The sequence below is a fragment of the Myotis lucifugus genome, unplaced genomic scaffold (assembly GCF_000147115.1).
Source record: "Myotis lucifugus unplaced genomic scaffold, Myoluc2.0 scaffold_90, whole genome shotgun sequence".
Taxonomy (NCBI): Eukaryota; Metazoa; Chordata; class Mammalia; order Chiroptera; family Vespertilionidae; genus Myotis; species Myotis lucifugus.
The window spans coordinates 1,394,534-1,412,293 of record NW_005871138.1 but is presented as its reverse complement, the minus strand read 5'-3'; the positions used below and the strand labels follow the sequence as shown (position 1 = coordinate 1,412,293).

At 49.9% G+C, this 17,760-nt stretch overlaps 1 protein-coding gene across 1 annotated transcript in view; it reads right to left on the bottom strand.

Moving 5' to 3' along the window:
• Window positions 1–11,267, bottom strand: part of PREX1 (phosphatidylinositol-3,4,5-trisphosphate dependent Rac exchange factor 1) — a 104,266-nt gene extending 92,999 nt beyond the window's left edge. The window contains 3 exon segments of the mRNA XM_023756259.1: window positions 4,424–4,546; window positions 8,381–8,452; window positions 11,253–11,267. Of these exon segments, the coding sequence (XP_023612027.1) occupies window positions 4,424–4,546; window positions 8,381–8,452; window positions 11,253–11,267 (210 nt within the window).
• Between the last annotated feature and the right edge of the window lie 6,493 nt (window positions 11,268–17,760).

The window sequence follows — 17,760 nt, the reverse complement described above, 5'->3', positions numbered from 1 at the left end:
CAGCCCTGGGTGTTTGAACTTGCTAAATCCAGCCACCAGTCCCCAACCTCCCAATGTCAACCTTGAGTAAAGTCACTCATTCTCACACCTGCATTTATCATCCTCACAGCCCACGTCGCCATCTGAAGTGACGCCTCTGTTAACTCCCTCACCCTCTGTTTCTCTACACTGTGAGCCTCAGAGCAGCAGGGAGCAAGATCTGTCTTATTCAGGGCAGCGTCCTCAGGGCCTAGTACCGTGCCTGGCACAATAGGTGCATAGGACGTATTCAGGAGACTTTATCACGTAAGATGGTGAAAAAACACAAACCCTGGAGTCAAACTACATGGACTCAAATCCTGGCCCCACTTCCTGGCTGTGTAAGGTTGCACAATGACTTAACCTCTTTGGGCCTCAGTTTCCTCGCCTATAAAGTGGGTATAATAACAGTACCCACTGTTTGAAGTGGTTAGGGAGTTTTCATGAATTCATATACACAAAGCACTAAGAGCAGGGCCCCGCACCAAGAGAACGTTCATTCAGGTCTAGTCTGTGATCACGTCAGTAGCAGTGGTTGAGTCGAGGGTGAGGGGGTAAGGGATTCTCCCACTGTCCACAGAGGGGGTGGCGCCCACCAGTGGGCTGGTGTGTCAGCCAGGGCCCTTGCTGGGACTAGTGCTGCCCTCCCTCTCCTGGAGCCTGTCCACAGAGCTCTGTGCCCAACTACAACCTCAGCACCGGATGCCGCCTCAGCAGGGAGTGAACAAGCCTGGATATGAGGCTGGCCTGGAGACACTGCCCTGGGGTTGTGGTGGACACTGTGGTGGGCCACGCGGGCCTCCATCAGGACAGAGGCACCCTTGGGCCTGAGGCTTTACACACACTCCTGGGACAGCCCATGTCCAGGGACTGGGCACCGCGGGGTACAAAGGCCCACCCCATGGCTGCAATTCCAGGAGACCTGAAGCAGGAGGGGAGTGCACAACCTCCTTTTCAGCTGCTTCCAACCACCTGTGCGCAAATCTCCAGCTTCCAGAAACCCAGCCCACAGCAGCGGCTGCTTATGAAAAGTACGTAGTCAGCGTGCTCCTCCATGGGCAGGGGGAAGTGGGGGTGACATTTCCAATTAAAATGATGGTTCTAACTTAAAAACACTGAATCACACAGGAGAAAGCTGACTCCTTCTTCAATTGTTCCAGTTATCTCAGCTCGGTGTGATATGACTCAAACACCATCCAACAGGGTTTATCTTCCCTTTGATCTAATCGGGCAGGCCTCCGGCTCAGAACCCCAGGTGGGGGAGTTTCTAGACAGAATGTGGTAACTCAGTTTGGTTTCTATTGCATTCCTTTTTAAGGTTACCTTCTATTTTTAGCAATCATTTTCCATTTCCAATGATGATGCAAATTTCCCTTTTTAAATGTCTATTTAAGGTGGGGGTTTTTTTTTCAAGTAAATCTATTTCTTAAATGATAAAACAAATAATAATATGTAGGGTACCCAGATATAGCAGAAATTACAAACAGTGTACTAGTATGAATCAATGAAGTCTGGCTTTGCCATTAGGAGGGTTCAAATCCCACTTCTTCCACCTATATAGGCATGACCTTGGATTTAACCTTTCTCTCAGGTTGCTTGCCTGTTGAGTAAGCTGTCTGTCCCCTGCTATTCTTGATGCAAGGACAGAGCAGTGGACATGACAAAGTCCCTACCCTCGTGTTGCTGATATTCCAGGGGGGAACAGACAAGGAACAAAAAGCAGCAAAATATCCAATGTATCAGAGGGTGATAAGGACCACTGACAAGAATAAGGGGGGGGGGGGGCGGGGGCGGGCTTGGAAGGGCAGGGAGTGTGACAATTCTGAACAGAGTGGGCATGAAAGAGCTCACAGAGAAGCGGGCATTTCCGTGAAGATTTCAAGGCAGGAAGGGACAAAGTCGCAGGGACGCCTGAGGGAACCGGCCCAGGCGGAGGGAACAACACCCTCAACAGGCACGGGCTCCATGTGTTCCAGAACAGCGAGGAAGCCAGTGTGACTGCAGTGGCAGAGTGAGGTCCCAGGAACTGGCAGGGCCTGGCAGAGTCTAATAAATCACCAAGTGCCCCAGACAACGCTGGGAGATGCTGGGTCCCCTGAGCAAATATGTACATAGTGCAAATATGTGGTAGGCAAACATACACTGAGCACTTACTAATATGCCAGGTGCTGCTACATTCATTAATTCTCTCAACCACCCTACAAGGTGGGTTTCACTGCCTCCACTTTACAGATGAGGAAACTGAGGCACGGCCAGGTGAGGTCATTCTCCCGGCATCACAGAGCTGGGAAGCAGCAGAGCCAGGAGCCAAGGTCAGGCACCAGCCTCTAACAATCTCGAGGGTCCAGGCAGGATGTGTGATGGGTTCTCAAGATTCAGGGAAGGTCCTGGCCCACAATGACCACACAGACTTGAACTTCACCATCGGCGCACCAGGATTCTGATGGGAAGCACTGTCCCCGTCAATGCCCACTCTGATGAGGCTACATGAGGAGGGTCCGGGCAGGGCAGAAGGAGAAGGTATGGAGAAGAGGTTGCCTCCTGGGCAGTAAACTCCCCACCCTCTCCTCCAGCTGTCTGTCCCCTGCATCTCTGAACAAGTTAGGAATCCTGTAGAGAGAGTGGGGAGAGCTCAAGTGGACACTCAGGATCCAGAGACCCTCAGTGATGAAGAGTGAAACTTGCTCTCCACACCTCTGAGGCTCCAGCACCAAAGTTAGGGGACCCGGCAGGGCGGGGGGGAGGGGGCAGGGGTTATTGGCAAGCAGATAATGCACCTTGAGGACCTCTTCCCCCACGTTGGCTAAAGTATGGACTATTCCACCCTTAGACGTCATCACTTCATGGCCAGCCCCAAGAATGCCGCCTCCTCCTGAAAGCCTTCCCTGGTGCCCCAGCTGGAATAACGCCCCCGGCTGGCACTGGTGCAGCATCAGCTCAGTGCCTGCCTGGATCTAAGTGCGTCACTCACATTAACTCATTCATCCACTCCTACTCACTCCTCACCATCTCCAATCTACCACCCTGTCCAGGCACCGTCATCTCAGACGGCACAGTGACCTCTTCCTGTGCTCCCTGCACCTCCACAGTCCACTCCCCCTCGCAGCAGCCACAGGGCCCTCTAAACCCAAAGCAGATCACGTCTTTGCTCTGCTCAGCACCCTCCACTAGGGCCCATCTCCCCTGGGCCCTACCTTGTTCTCATGTTTATTCTGTTTCAAACACTAAGGAATAGTGATTAAATGAATAGAAAGATATGCAACATTTTTTTTTGTTAATCCTCAATCGAAGATATTTTTTCCATTAATTTTTTCTTTTTTAGAGAGAGTGGAAGGGAGGGAGGGAGGTGAAGGGGAAGGGAGGGAAAGAAGGAAGGGGAAAGAGAGAGAGAAGCATTGATGTTCAAGAGACACATTGATTGGTTGCCTCCTACACATGCCCCAACTGGAGCCAGGGATTGAACCTGCAACCCAGGTATATGCCCTTAACCGGAAATGAACTGGAGACCCTTTAGTGCTCTAACCAACACTCTAACCACTGGGCAACACCAGCCAGGGCAATAGCATCCAACATTTATTGAGCATTTACTGTGTGCCAGGAGCTGTTCTGAACACTCTCCTTACATTAGCTCCCTCAATGCTCAATAACATCATGGGTAGCTCTAGTTTTTTACCCATTTTACAAGTGAGGACACTGAGGTACAAACAAGTTAAAACACGTCGCTGAGCGTAACACAGCTTATAAGCAGCTCAGCAGCCTGGCTGGGAGCACTGCCCTCCCAACAACGTGAGCCAGTGGCTTCCCTGAGCTATAACTCCCAGGGCAGACTACACCAGGCTGTGTCATCCTAGACTCTGACCACCAAGACGTGATCCTTTAGACCAGCGGTCGCCAACCTTTCGGACCTCACGGACCACCTGTGGTCCACAGACCACCGGTTGGCGACTGCTGCTTTAGAGAAGGGAGTTAGTGATGATGACAACAATGACTCCGTAAGCGCCAACGTGGACCCAGAGCTTATTCTACACCAGGGTTTCTCACTCTCGGCACTGCTCACATTTGAGGTGGAATAATGCTGCCGTGGGGGCTGTCCTGTGCATTAGAGGATGTTTGGTGGCATCCCTGGCCTCCACCCACTAGAAGCCAGTAGCCACCTGTTCCCCCACCCCCCGCAACCCCAAAGCTGTAACAGTAAGAAATGTCTCTAGACATAGCCAAACATCCCCAGAGGCAAAATCACCCATGGCTGAGAACCACGGCTCTATGCTACACACTTCACTGCTTTATCTCTGAGTCTTTCCATCAACCCAAGGATGTAGGCCTGATGATCCCTACTTCTCAATCAGGGGAGAAGCCCACTTCCCAAAACCTGGAGGCTCCGACAGGGCTGGGGCATTGTACTCACGAATCTTAAGAAAACGTTCCCAAGTTCGTGCTGAGACTGAGGCTCCGGATGCAAACAATACTCCAAGGCAGCCAAGAAATCCTTATGGACCTCCAGGATGTCTTCGATGTTCGAGAACAGGATCTGTCGGGAAGAGCGAGGCCCAAGGACAGTGTCAATCAAGGCACAGAGGGCGAGCAAAATCAAGCATGAAATAAATGCATAACCTTAGAGCGAGCGAGGGCGCGGTGACGTGGACACCCGCACACTGAGTGAGCCAGACTACACTAATAAAAACAATGATCATGACAAAAAAGATTGCCAACATTAACTCAACAGGATTAATGCCTAATCCTGTGCTAAGAACTTTATACGCATTTATGGCAGCTAATCCTCACTCTGACTCCATGAGGTAGAAACCATCATTATCCCCAATTTGTAGATGAAGAACGGAGGCTCAGAGAAAATAATTAAGATTGCCAAGGTCACACACACACCCGATAAGCAGCAGAACTGAGCTGCACAATCAGCGTGCGGAGAATTTATTAGACATTCATCTCAGTCTTCAGCATGGTCACAAACAGTATGGCCAACCATATGACTGGTTTTTAAAACAATCAAGGAACTTCAATGCACCATTAAAATGATGTAGCAGAAGAAAATACAACAGGGAAACATGTTCGACATGCTCTTTCAACTCTCACAACCAATATATGAGTGCCCATGTCCCCTAATGAATCTATAAAGCTTGAAATGCACATACACTCTCACCCAGCATTTCTACATTTCAGAATTTGACCTTCCAATCAGTCATTTCCAATTAGCAACAATTTTGCCTCCCAAGTGACATGTGCCAATGCCTGGAGACATTTTCGTTTGTCACAAATTGTGGGGGAAGATGCTACTGGCATCTCATAGGTGATGCTGCTAACCATCCTATCATACATAGGACAGCCCCCCCCCCCGCCTCGCCCCCCAGCAAACAATCGTCCAGCCCAAAGTGTTAACTGTGCCAAGGATGAGAACTGGGTGGATGGCCACGAACATATACTGCAGCCTTATTTGCAGTAGCGAAAGACTGGGGAAAGGCCAAATGTTCATTAATGAGGACTCATCAAATAGTTAAATCAACTGAACTGGTCACCATTAGCTACATTCCACATACTAAAATACTATGTGGCCTCTAAAAAGAATCTGTAGGTCTGGATTTATGGATATGGACCATGGAATGATCCCTGATATATACTGTTGAGTGGGGGGAATCAGGGTGCCAAAAAGAATTCCAGTAATTGGCCCATTTGTATAAAATAACACACAAAAAGGTCACTCCTCTCCATGCTGGCAGGAGCAGGGACTGCCTGGACAAGGACACGTGCTGGTAACCTAAGGGCCTCTGGGAAGGAGACTCAGGGGAGACTTTCATTTACTTTAGGTTATTTTGAACTGCATAAATGGCTTTTTCTGTTTCTTTTTTTAAAAAAACAAAAGCATTTTTAATTAAATGTATTGGTATGATATTGGTTAATAAAATTATATAGGTTTCAGGTATACAATTCTATGATACAGCATTTGTATATTGCATTTTTTGGCCACCACCCAAAGTCAAATCTTCTTAAACAGATGCATTTTCTATTTAATTTTGAAGAAGGCACTCACATAATTCAAAAATCAAAAACACAGTAATATAAATTCAGTGAGGAGTCCCTTTCCCACCATCTCCCCACTTTCTACCCACCGTGGCTCGAGGTAACCAGTGTGACTACTGGTTTACGGTTCCTTCTTGGGTTTCTTATTCATTTGTTCATTCAGCAAGTACTGACTGAGCACCTACTATGTGCCAGGCACTGTTAGAGGCCTGGGGATACAGCAGGGAACAGACAAGTGCCTACCGCCATGGAGGTGACATTTTAGTGAAAGGGGACAGACAACAAACAAATACAGTTTTCTAGGTGCAATCAGAGACAAATAAAACAGGAAGGAAGTGCCAGGACAGGGCAGAAGAAGTTTGCAAATTTAAATACAGAAGCCAGGGACAGCCACTCTGAGAAGGTGACATTTAAGTCAAGACCTGAAAGAATGAAGATCAGCCCAGTGGATCCCGTGGACCCGAGAATGCACCAGAGAGTCTGCAGAGGGAGACGGCCTGAGGGTGGGTAGGGAAGGCTGAGGTGCTGCAAGTCTGAGAGCATGAGAGCCTCATCCTGGGGGATGCTCATCCCAAGAAGTGGCTGGAAGAATCACCCGCATCGTGTGGTTAGTTTTCTTTCTCTCATCTGTCAAGATCACATGGTTGAATCTCTCTGCTTAGGTCAAAGACTCATATGATAGATCCTACTGTTACCCTTGCTTCAAGGAATGGCTATAAAACTTCAAAATAAATATCTGTCTCCCTGAGTTTACACCCAAAAGAACTGAGAGCCTGTGTCCACCAAAAGATGTAACAGGAATGGTCATAATAGCCAAAACTGGAAATAACGCAAATATCCACCACAGGAGAATGGATGAGTAAACTGTGGTACATTCATTCCATGCTACTACACAGCAATAAAAAGAGTGGGTCAACAACATGGGTAAATCTCACAGACAGAACAGTGAGCAAAAGGCCCCAGACATAATGAAAGAGCCCGTTTTTATATAAAATTCAAGGACAGGCAAAATCAATTAATGCTAACCAATCAGCAGTTATCCTTGGGGAGGGGGCATTATTGGGAAGGGACACAGAGGAGCCCGCATTTAGAACGGCAACCTTTACTATCTATGAGTTATACCTCATAAAAAGATCACTATTTAAAGAATAGTTTTTACTGATGTTAAGAGAGAGAGGAAGAGAGAGGGAGAGAGATTGAAACATCAATGATGAGAGAGAAGCATTGATCAGCTGCCTCCTGCACGCCTCCAACTGGGGATTGAGCCCACAACCTGGGCATGTGCCCTGACAGAGAACTGAATCAGCAACCTCCTGGTACACAGGACAATGTCCAACCGAGTCACACCAGCCAGGGCAAGAGGTAATTAAAAAAAAAATACACTGTAATAAATTGCAATATGAAATTATAACAACTTTTAAGTTGTAACAGATTATAATAAAGAGATGTAATAAACAGTATGTGTTCAGTAAATACTTGCTGAATGAATGAGTGAATGAATGAATGAATGAATGAAAAGTTCCGATCCCCGTGCTACCAGGGACCAGCCATGCAGTGACCCAGAACAGGTCTCTTTCCATCTCTAAGCCTCAGCTTTCTTACCCAAAACACTGAGCTCAGAATTGTCAACGTGCAGGTCACTGTCCAGATTAATCAAGACGTGTGGGCAGGCGAGCAGGGCGGTAGGGGGAGTCCTGCTTGACCAAGTCCTTTGTGTGCTATACAGGCTCGCACTTCTGACCCCCTCCTGCCCTGTCTCCCCTTCTCCCCTGGGACCAGGACCCTGGAGCCCCAAGGACTGAAGGCAGCTTCCCAGAGAGTGAGGTCACACGAGAAAGCCAGGCCCGGGGAGCACTGGGGCCTCCACCATGCACACAGAGGGCCTATTGACGTCCTCCCGAAACTCCCCAGAGCCACTGCCAAAACGAAGCCTGGACCCAATTATTCATCTCCCTGCCTGCACATTCAATGCCCAGTGCAGGGGCTGGAGGTGTCAGGCTCCCAGGGGCGCCTGGGAAGGGATTTTCTGCTGGCTGGAAGCCAGGGGGCTTGGCACAAGGAGGCTAGAAGACAAGATGGTCATGTTGAGCAAGGAGAAAGTCCTGAGTCGGGGAGTGGAAGCCTGAGGCTGAGTCCTCCTGACCCACCAGGCACAGTTCGCTCACAGGACTGAGAGGCCCTGGGGGCTGCAGGGAGTCTGCTACAGGAAGACAAAAGCAGCTGCAGCGAGGCATCCCAGACCCCCGAGCACCCTCTAAGCATCGCGCAGGGAGGAAGCAAGGCACACAGCAGCAGGGACAGTCTGCAAAGGGACCAACTCAGGTGTCCACACCTTGACATTGTCCTCCGTGAGGCCCTTCTCCGCTGAGTCCACCACGTTCTGCCGGATGCGATGCAGAAATGCCTGGAGGAGAGAAGCAGGAACATATGAGTGTCCACGCCTTGATCGCCCAGGGGTGGCCCGAAAGAAAGGTCTCAAGTTCAAATACCAAGTAGGACCCAGGAAGTACCACAGTCCAGGGACATGGGCAGCGAATCAGGAAAAACTACTCTTCCATTCAGTCAACAAATGTTTATTGAGCATCTCCTACATCAGGCCCCGTGCAGAAAACACCACCGAGCCCTGCCCTGCTTCACCACCATGGGCCCCTCTCAGACTATGATTCACTTTCTCTTTTTTTCTTTTTCTAAAAGTTTAATTTCTAAATAATAACACATTCACATGGCTCAGAAATACAAAAAAATATCTCTCCTACACTGCAGGCCCCATCCATCTAGTCCCTCCCCAGCCCCCACAGGAACCACCACTACTAGATCCTAGTACATCCTTCCAGAAGATCTTTATGTAAAAAATGCACACACATGTTGGTCAGAGTACAAACGTCCAGTTATAAGATGGACAAGTTCTAGGGATCTAATGTATACCCGGTGATGACAGCTAATGCTGTATTATATACTTGAATGTTGCACTGTGGTGATAATCACTTTGCAGTATATACCTGTATTAACCCAACACATTGTACACAGTTACAAGATGTTGTATGTCAAATATATCTCAATAAAGCTGGAAAAATGAACACACATGTGGGTATACATGTACATACACATACATATATGTACATATATTCTTTTTTAAATACATTTTTATTGATTTCAGAGAGGAAGGGAGAGGGAGAGAGAGACAGAAACATCAATGATGAGAGAGAATCATGGGTCAGCTGCCTCTTACACACCCCCTACCTACTGAGGATCGAGCCCACAACCCAGGCATGCGCCCTGACTTGGTCAATGTTCAACCACTGAGCCATACCTGCCGGGCTATATATATAATATTCTTATTCCTTTTTCTTTTTCACATTCCAAAAAATGGCAGCAAACACAGGATGTGCTGGCCCTGCTTTTTCTACTTAATATAACTTATTTATCTCTCCCCGTCATCACACAGGAAGCATCGTATTCTCTTTTTACAGCTGCCCAGGATCCTACTGTATGGATGGACCACAGTCGGTCCTACCACTTTTTTCAGGGGCTCGGAAGAGAGAAATCATTTCTCTCCTGGGTGATGTGTCAGGCAACAGAGGAGAGGAGCAGTGGGGTCTGTGGGGAACAGGCAGCGCACACCCATCGAAGGAGTGGCCACTTGTCCCCTCCGAGGGTGGCCCGGTGGGAAGGCAGCAGGCCCCACATCACCAGATGTTCTGGGTTTGGGTTTTTGGGGTGTGTTGTTTTTTCTCTAAGAGAAGCCAGAAATTAGGATTTCTTAAAAGTAAAGTCTCCCAATTTTTAAATGTTGTCAACACAGCCCTCCGTTTCTGTGAGGAATTGGATATTAGGGGTTGAGCATGAAAGTGGGGGGACCAGAGTAGAGGGGTGCAGCCGTGCTGAGAGATGATGGTGGCCTGGCCGGTGTGGGTGGGAGAGCAGACACTGGAAGAGCTACTGAGAAAGTCCGGTGGACGGGCAAGGGGACAGAACAATACGGGACAGAAAGGTGGACATGGGAGACAGCACAGGAGGGAGACCTAGGCCAGTCATGCACTGCAAACCCGCCTGGCTTGTCTGGACTCTAGGACTCAGGTTGACGTGGCAACAGCCAGGTGGAGACCCTGCAAAAATGACTTCATGGTCCTGTCACGGCCACAGGGCCAGGATGAGCTATGGTGGTCAGCAGGAGCCCTCCCTGCAGCGGCTGATTAAAACACAGGGACTCGGGGAGCGGGGAGCCGGATGAGCACACACTGTCCCTGTCAGAGCTCAGCTGCAGGTTAATTAAGTGCATGTCTCATCCAACCACGCTTGTCTGAGGAGATCTCTAAGTGGTGGGGAGGTGGGGGGACAGTCCAGAATGGAGGGAAGCAGGGGAAGGTGGCAGGAAGGAGGCTGGCCCTCCACCGATGGCTGTCAGATCCTTGCCCATCACCCAGAGAGGCGTCCATGGCTGTGATGAGGAGTGGCCACCTGCAGGTCTCCACATGGGGGGCCACAGAGAGGAAAGTCAGGGACACAGAGCAAGGCAGCTTTGCCTCTGTCCCACTCACTGCAGGGCAATCTCCACCAGCCCCTCTGCCTGTGTTTACATCCCCAGCTTGGACTTCTCCCCGATATCCAGACTCCTACCCGGATTTCTGCCGACCCGCCTGTGTTTACATCCCCAATATCCAGACTCCTACCCGGATTTCTGCCGACCCGACATCCCCACCTGGATGTCCAAGGGGCATCTCAAATTTAACCCATCCAAAGCCTAGCTACTGATCCTCCCTCCAGCCCACACCACCAAGCTCTTCCCAGCCTGGTTAATGGCACCTCTGCTGGTGCTCCAGCCAACCCACCGGCCCACCCCAGTGGTCCTTGATCCTTGACCTCCTTTCTCTGACACTCCATATCCATCTGTTAGTATAGTAAATGCTCTCCTCTTCACCCTCCGCATGTATTAGAAATCCGACCACTGATCCCCATCTCCTCAGCCACCCATCTGATCCAAAGTCATCATCTTTCCTGCCTGGACTAATGCAGTCCCCTCCTCCCTGTCCCCCCTGCCCCCCACCCCACCAAAAGTCTCCACACAGACAGCCAGAGGGATCCTTTTAAATACTATGTAAATCAGATCCTGTCAATCCATGGCTTAAAACTCTCTACACTATACTTTTAAAAAGTCTAAATCTTTCCACAGTCCATAAGGTCCTAGTTAATCTCTCTAAACTCACCTTCCAGCATTCCATTCCCCCACACCTCAATAATCTTCAGCCATACCTTCATTCTCTCTATTCCTTCCACCTGTCAGGTACATTCCTGCCTCAGGACCTTTGCACATGCTCTTCCTACTAGCAGGATATTCTCCCCCAGCTCTCCTCTGGGCCAGCTTCTTCTCATTCATCAAGCCTTAGCTCAAATGTCACCTCCAAGAGGCCCTCCTGTCTTCATGCACTTATCACCTTCCTGTCTGGCAGTAAAAGCGGACTTAACAAATAAAAAGACTAAGGTTAAGCAATCTACACCAGCTCCTAAGAGAGAGGCCAAGACAAGAAGGGAGCATGGCTGGAAGGAAACTTTTACCCTAATCCAACAGCAGAGGCCAGGTTTGGAAACTGATGATTTGGTTTACACTGCAGTCCTTCTCCTCCCTGCTGTGTGTGCGACCTCGGGAAAGTACATTAGCTTCTTTGAGCCTCAGTGTATTTTTCCCAAATACGGAGAACTTATAATAGTGTCTTGCCTTCCAGAATGTATCAGGAGAAAGTAAGTGGAAGCTCCATGAGGGCAGGGACCTTGCCTCCCTTATTCCCAGCTGTCACCCAGGGTTGAGTCTAGCGCCTGGCACTCAGAAATCAAAGGAAGGGATAGAATGTGCCTGGCACAGTGCCTGACACACGGCAGGAGCCTCAACTGGGGCCACTTGGTAACCTGCTGATTTTTCTTCTCAAAGGATAATGCGTGGAGGGGACAGGGCCCAGGAGTTCCCAGACGATGTTTTAACGGGGCCTGTGATGCTGCTGGGAAATCCAGCCTCCAGCCTCCTCAGACTGCAGGGAGACAAAGCACAGCCAGGGAGAGCAGGAAGCTGGGCGTGCAGTGAGGCTGACCTAGATCGGGGCTTCCTGTCCCTGTTTCTTCACACGAGCAGGGCCACCACTATTGTGCTGGGACAATGAGAGGCTCGAGCCACCCACAGAGGAGCCGCAAACAGGCCAGTGTGATGGGCTCCATGGGCAGCTCGTGACCCGGAAAGAATGGGCAGGCAGGGGCTACGGGCCCAGCCTCGTGCTACTCAGGACATGACCGGCTTTTCCAGGCGGCGCCAATGCCCTTGGTGCAGGCGGGGATTTCAGGGACCCACTGGGGCAGCTCCTTGTCCCAGCCTGACAGCTCTGGCACACTCGGCCAAAAGCAGCTCTCAGCCTGGAGACCTCCCATAGAGATGAGACTGTTCGCAGGATTTCCCGGGCCGCCTGCGACCCGGCTTCGCCATGGAATCTTTGCCCGTGCCTCACCGCTGCCTGGGCCACTGCCCTGCGTCTGCTCAGGTCCTCCTCTCTATGATGATGAGCATGAAGTACATCAAGGATCCAGAGAAAAGACAGAGAACAATTTAACACCCACCCACAGAGGCATCATGGGGCAAATCTTAGCATTGAGCCAAATTTGCTGTAAACCATCTCCAGAAAGAAATTTGTCAAATCTGGGGAGGTGCGGCCTGGGAGGGGGCATAAGGGAGCCCTCAGAGGTACTGGCAATGTTCTTGGTCGCAGTGGTGGGGGCTCAGGTGAATGCACATGCACAGCCTCCTCAGCGAGCACCTAGGGTTAGTTCACTTTTCTCAGGTACCATGTGAATCCCCCCTCCCAGGACAAACAGGAAGAAATCCATCATTACAGAGAGAGGTGGGCCACCTGGGCACCTGCCCTCCCCACAAGGCACCTCTGGCCCTGGAGGCGGTGCCTTTGCTCGCATCCCATGTACCTGTGAATCGAGAGGCAAGAAAGAATGCTACTTTACATATTGGCTGACACACACATTTCTATAAATGTGTTCGAGCAACTTGCTTTTCCCATTCATGACATCTTCCACATTTATCCACATCAATACACACACTTGGCAGTACCTGCCATCCAGACCCCAGCCACACCCCTTCCCCAGGGGGTGCCCGCCAGTACCCCTTCCAGCCGCCAGCACCCACATCTCTGGGCTTACCCAGAGCCACACAGCCAGAGGGACAGAGGTGGGCCTCAAAGCCAGGCAGTCCGGCCTGGTGATTAGTCCCCTACACACATCATCAGTGAGTCACTACCGACAACAACGCACAAAGGGCATAAGCATAAAACAGGTAGCAGCTGCCCTAGGGGGTGCCCCCGGGAGCTGCCATCTGTCTGGAACCTGTGGCCACAGCCTTGGGAGGATAAATCCCTCCCTGGAGATAACAGGAATAGAAAGAAGCCTGGAAGCCACTCTCGGAGACTAGCTGGCAATCTGATCGCTGAGTGGAGGGCCTAGATGCCCCCAAGGACATCCCCGTCTTGGCGAGGGTGACCTCACCAGACATATGGCGAAATCTGAGAGGGCCAGGGGACCAGTTAGAAAGGAGGGGAGGTGGGAGGCAGGGCAGCCCCAGACCAGAGCAAGGACAGAGGAGAGGGGGTGTCTGAGGACTCCACCCATCTGGACTGGGTGGCTAGAGGTCCAGGGAAGCAGAGTATCACTGGGTAGCAGGGCTCTGCATCCAAGTAGTAACAATAAACTAGTAGTAACAATAGCACGGGAGGGCTTTGCACAGCCTGCTCTAAGCAACCCCACGCAAGCCAAATGCCCACTGACTCCTCCAAAGCCCAGATGCTATGCTCCATCCATTCAAGTTGTGGGCATTTATCTCACAGGGAAAAAGAAATCTCACACATGGCAACAAGATTTAGCTTCAGTATCTGATGTATAATTCTATCATTTGGAGTTTAGTTAAGTAAACTTTCCATCTTTTTAAAAATATTTTTATTGATTTCAGAGAGAAAGAAAGAGGGAGAGATAGAAACATCAACGGTGAGAGAGAATCATTGAGGGGCTGCCTCCTGCACGCTCCATACTTGGGGATCGAGCCCACAACCTAGGCATGTGCCCTGACTGGGAATCGAACCTGACCTCCTGGTTCATAGGTCTACGCTCAACCACTGAGCCACACTGGCCAGGCAAATTGTCTATCTTGACAAAAGAAAATCATGTTAAAACTGGTTTGCAGAAGTCTATTTAATGATACGAAAAAAGGCTGTTGATGTATCTCTAACTCTAAAAATAACCCAAGTCACAGAAGAGTACAGAAAATGTAATCTAATTTGGGGTTAAATCAATTATCGCTACATAAACATAGAAAAAGAAAGTGTAGAATACCCTAAACTTGTGTGAGACAATGGCCAAGATTACTAGCTGTCCCCTAACATCTGGTCTCTCCTTTTCCTTTAGAAATAGAATCCCAGATTTTATAATAAAGGTGGTATTTCCCAACTTCCCTTGTAGCAAGGTGTGGCCTTGTGACTAAGTTAGGGCCAGTAGAACTAGATGTATTAGGCACAACTACCTGAAAGTATCCTTAGGGATGAGGAGACAAACAGGAAAGGAGTCTCTTCTGCTGCTCCTCCTTCCTACTGATTAGCTAGCAAATGTGACGCCTGGAGGTCAGGTAGCCATCCTGTACCATGAACGGACCGCCTTGTGTTGACCAGGATGAAGTAGCAATTCAGAAGGAGTTTATGTCCCTAATGACAGCAGAGCCTACATATCTGCCCAGAGCTGCCTATAATTCAGTAAGAAAGAAAAAAACTTTCATCTCGTTTAAACCACTGTTCTCTGGGCTCTATCTATAGCCATGAAACCTAAATCTGAGAGTAGAATTATCAGTGATTTCAAGTTTCTTCTTTCTTCATTTCTGTTTTTTCCCCAAGTTCTACAATGAACACGCTACCTGTAAGCCAAAAGTCCTTTTGTAACATAAATGTTTTTCTTTTCTTTTTTGGACAGGAGAGGTTACTAAATGTACTAGGCTCTCTCTTGCCCGCCCCAATTATCACTTCCTCAGCATCTTCCCTCAATTATCACCTCCCTCAGGAGGCTGGTCTGCATTCTCTCCTGGAGGACGCGGTGTGAAGAGGGCAGTGTCTGCAGGCAGAGAGAGCAGGAGCCAGACAACAGGCTTTCCTTCTGCAGTGGGGCCTCCGGGGCTGCCCACCCTCCTTCTCTGTACTGACCCTGGAAACCACAAAGCTCCCCCCAGGAAGGTGCCCATCCTGGCCACCCGCCGTGAACGGGCCTGGCTCTTCCACAACGTGGGGCAGAATAAACGGCCTTTCCCCATCTTCAGCCCCTACTGCCACCCAGGCTGCGATTAAAAGCCTCCCCCCTCCATTCTCAGCAGGCACCCCCTTTGGGGCAGGCGTGTGCTGAGAACAGGGACTCGCTGGCCCAGGACTTGCTTTCCCCAAAGACCCAATTTCAGATTTCAGACATCATCTCCAAGGAAGGTTACATGTTCAGTCACAGCTGCTGTACGGCGAGGACAGAGAAGATAACCTTCCTTTCACAACTTCAAACGTACTCCTTTAGGTCACATCCCAGACAGCACCTTATGAATTATACATATTACACAGAATTCATGTCATCCTCTAGGAACAGCGCAGGTATGCTGCACTGTGCTTGACAGATGACTCTCCTCCTATAAGCACTAGCAACAAGCTACAGTGAGGCCTCCACACTGTTCCATGAGCACACCAAGCAGTCCGGCCTCAGGGCTCTTGCACTTGCTGTTCCCTCGGTCTGGAAGACTCTCTCCGATATCCACAGGGCCCTTCCCTTATTTCGCTCCCATCTAGAATCAAATGTCCCTTCTGAGAGGCCTTCTCCCACTGCCCCATGTAAAGCAGAAGCCTCCCGCCCCCCCTCACTCTACCTTATCCTTCCTCATCTCCCCCTGCAGCACTTGCCTCCAGATACTTATCTATTCCTTTGCCTGTTGCCCATTTGCCCTCTGCAATGTCAGCTCCAGGAGGACAAAGACTTGTGCATGCGGCACTCACCCCTGGGCCTAGACCAGTGCCTGGCACAGAGCAGAGCTCCGTAAAAATGGGCTCAATGGGTGACTGATGACCAGCTTGTCTGTCCTCCCTACAATTCCATGAGCTATGCTGTGAGGATCCCCTTTTAAAGGAAAAAGGAACCTGGGGCGTGAATCACCAACAGGGCCCTGGGGTCAGACTCTGTGTCTGGGTAACAGGGTCTCACCTTTCAGGGTGCTAAAGTGAGAATTAAACACAACACAGCTCCTGTCAACAGCCTGGTGCCTCTGTGTTTCCCTTGACCCCCACGCTGGGAGTTCCCAGAGCCAGTGCGGCACCAGGATCGCGGGAGGTGCCCAATAAGTGCTCAAAAAACGAGCATGGAAGGGACGGGCACTTTTTAAAAATATATATATTTTATTGATTTTTTACAGAGAGGAAGGGAGAGGGATAGAGAGTTAGAAACATCAATGAAAGAGAAGCATCGACCAGCTGCCTCCTGCACACCCCCTACTGGGGATGTGCCTGCAACCAAGGTACATGCCTTTGACCGGAATCAAACCTGGGACCCTTCAGTCCCCAGGCTGACGCTCTATCCAATGAGCCAAACCGGTTAGGGCAGGGACGGGCACTTTAATTCCATGTTGCCCTGAACAAAAGTGGGCCCCTTACCACTGGCCTCAGCATAAGAGGCACTGTTTCCTCGGCCTATTGAAAGATTGGAGGCCTTAAAAAACATGAGTGCTAGCCCCAAATTCAAAAAGAAAGCTGTGCTGTAATAATTCGTACATCTTGACTTAAATGTCTACAAAGCACAAACTACATCAGTGCATCAAGTACCAACCAGCTCTGCCATGGCTGATACACACAGAGGGTAGCCTGTGGGCACATTTTAGCAGGTTTACCATGACGGGAGCCTTGGGCTGCTCCCTTCCCAGAAGCAAGCCCTGAGACAAGGATTTGGGTAAAAGTAGTTGAATTGGGAGATGACCCTGCAAACACAGGCAGGGAAGGGCAGCCAATATAGAGAATGAGATCAAGCGAGTGGTCAGGGTGGGTGACGGGGCTCGATCCCTTTCAGAACTGGGAGCCAGTGTAGAACACGCACTTCTGAGTGATCCCCCAGAGGGTAAGGGAGCTGGGACATTTATACACCAGTCAGTCCTGTTGGTCGTTGATGGAGGGCAGGAGGGGCCTGTGAATTTCCTGGCACTTCTGTTCTGTGCAGAAGCCACCCTGCTGGCCAGACAAAACCACCAGCAAAGACTGCAGGTGCTGGCAGTAGAGTATAGAGAGTATCCTCAGGGAGTCCAAACCCTCATGTAGATAAACATGAACCTACTGGGTTTCCTAAGGAAACATCTGGAATTGGATCGACCCCACTTACAGACCTCCTACTATGTGCCTGGGACTTTTACATTTACTCTACATTATTCTTACTTATTGATACTTGGTTTTTCCATCCTAAAAACAGTACTATTCTCAGTTCTATCCAAGTCCCCTGGGGTGAGGTGAGGGGGGAAGGTTTATGAACTGTAGTGTGCCACCATATCCCCATCACCACCACACAAAGCCATTTGCTGCCTCGTCAGCACACCTCTCCACCTCACTCCATCCAACTGCCAAGCACATGACCTCAGTGAGTCACGGAACTTCTCAGAGTCTATTTCCTCATCCAATAAAA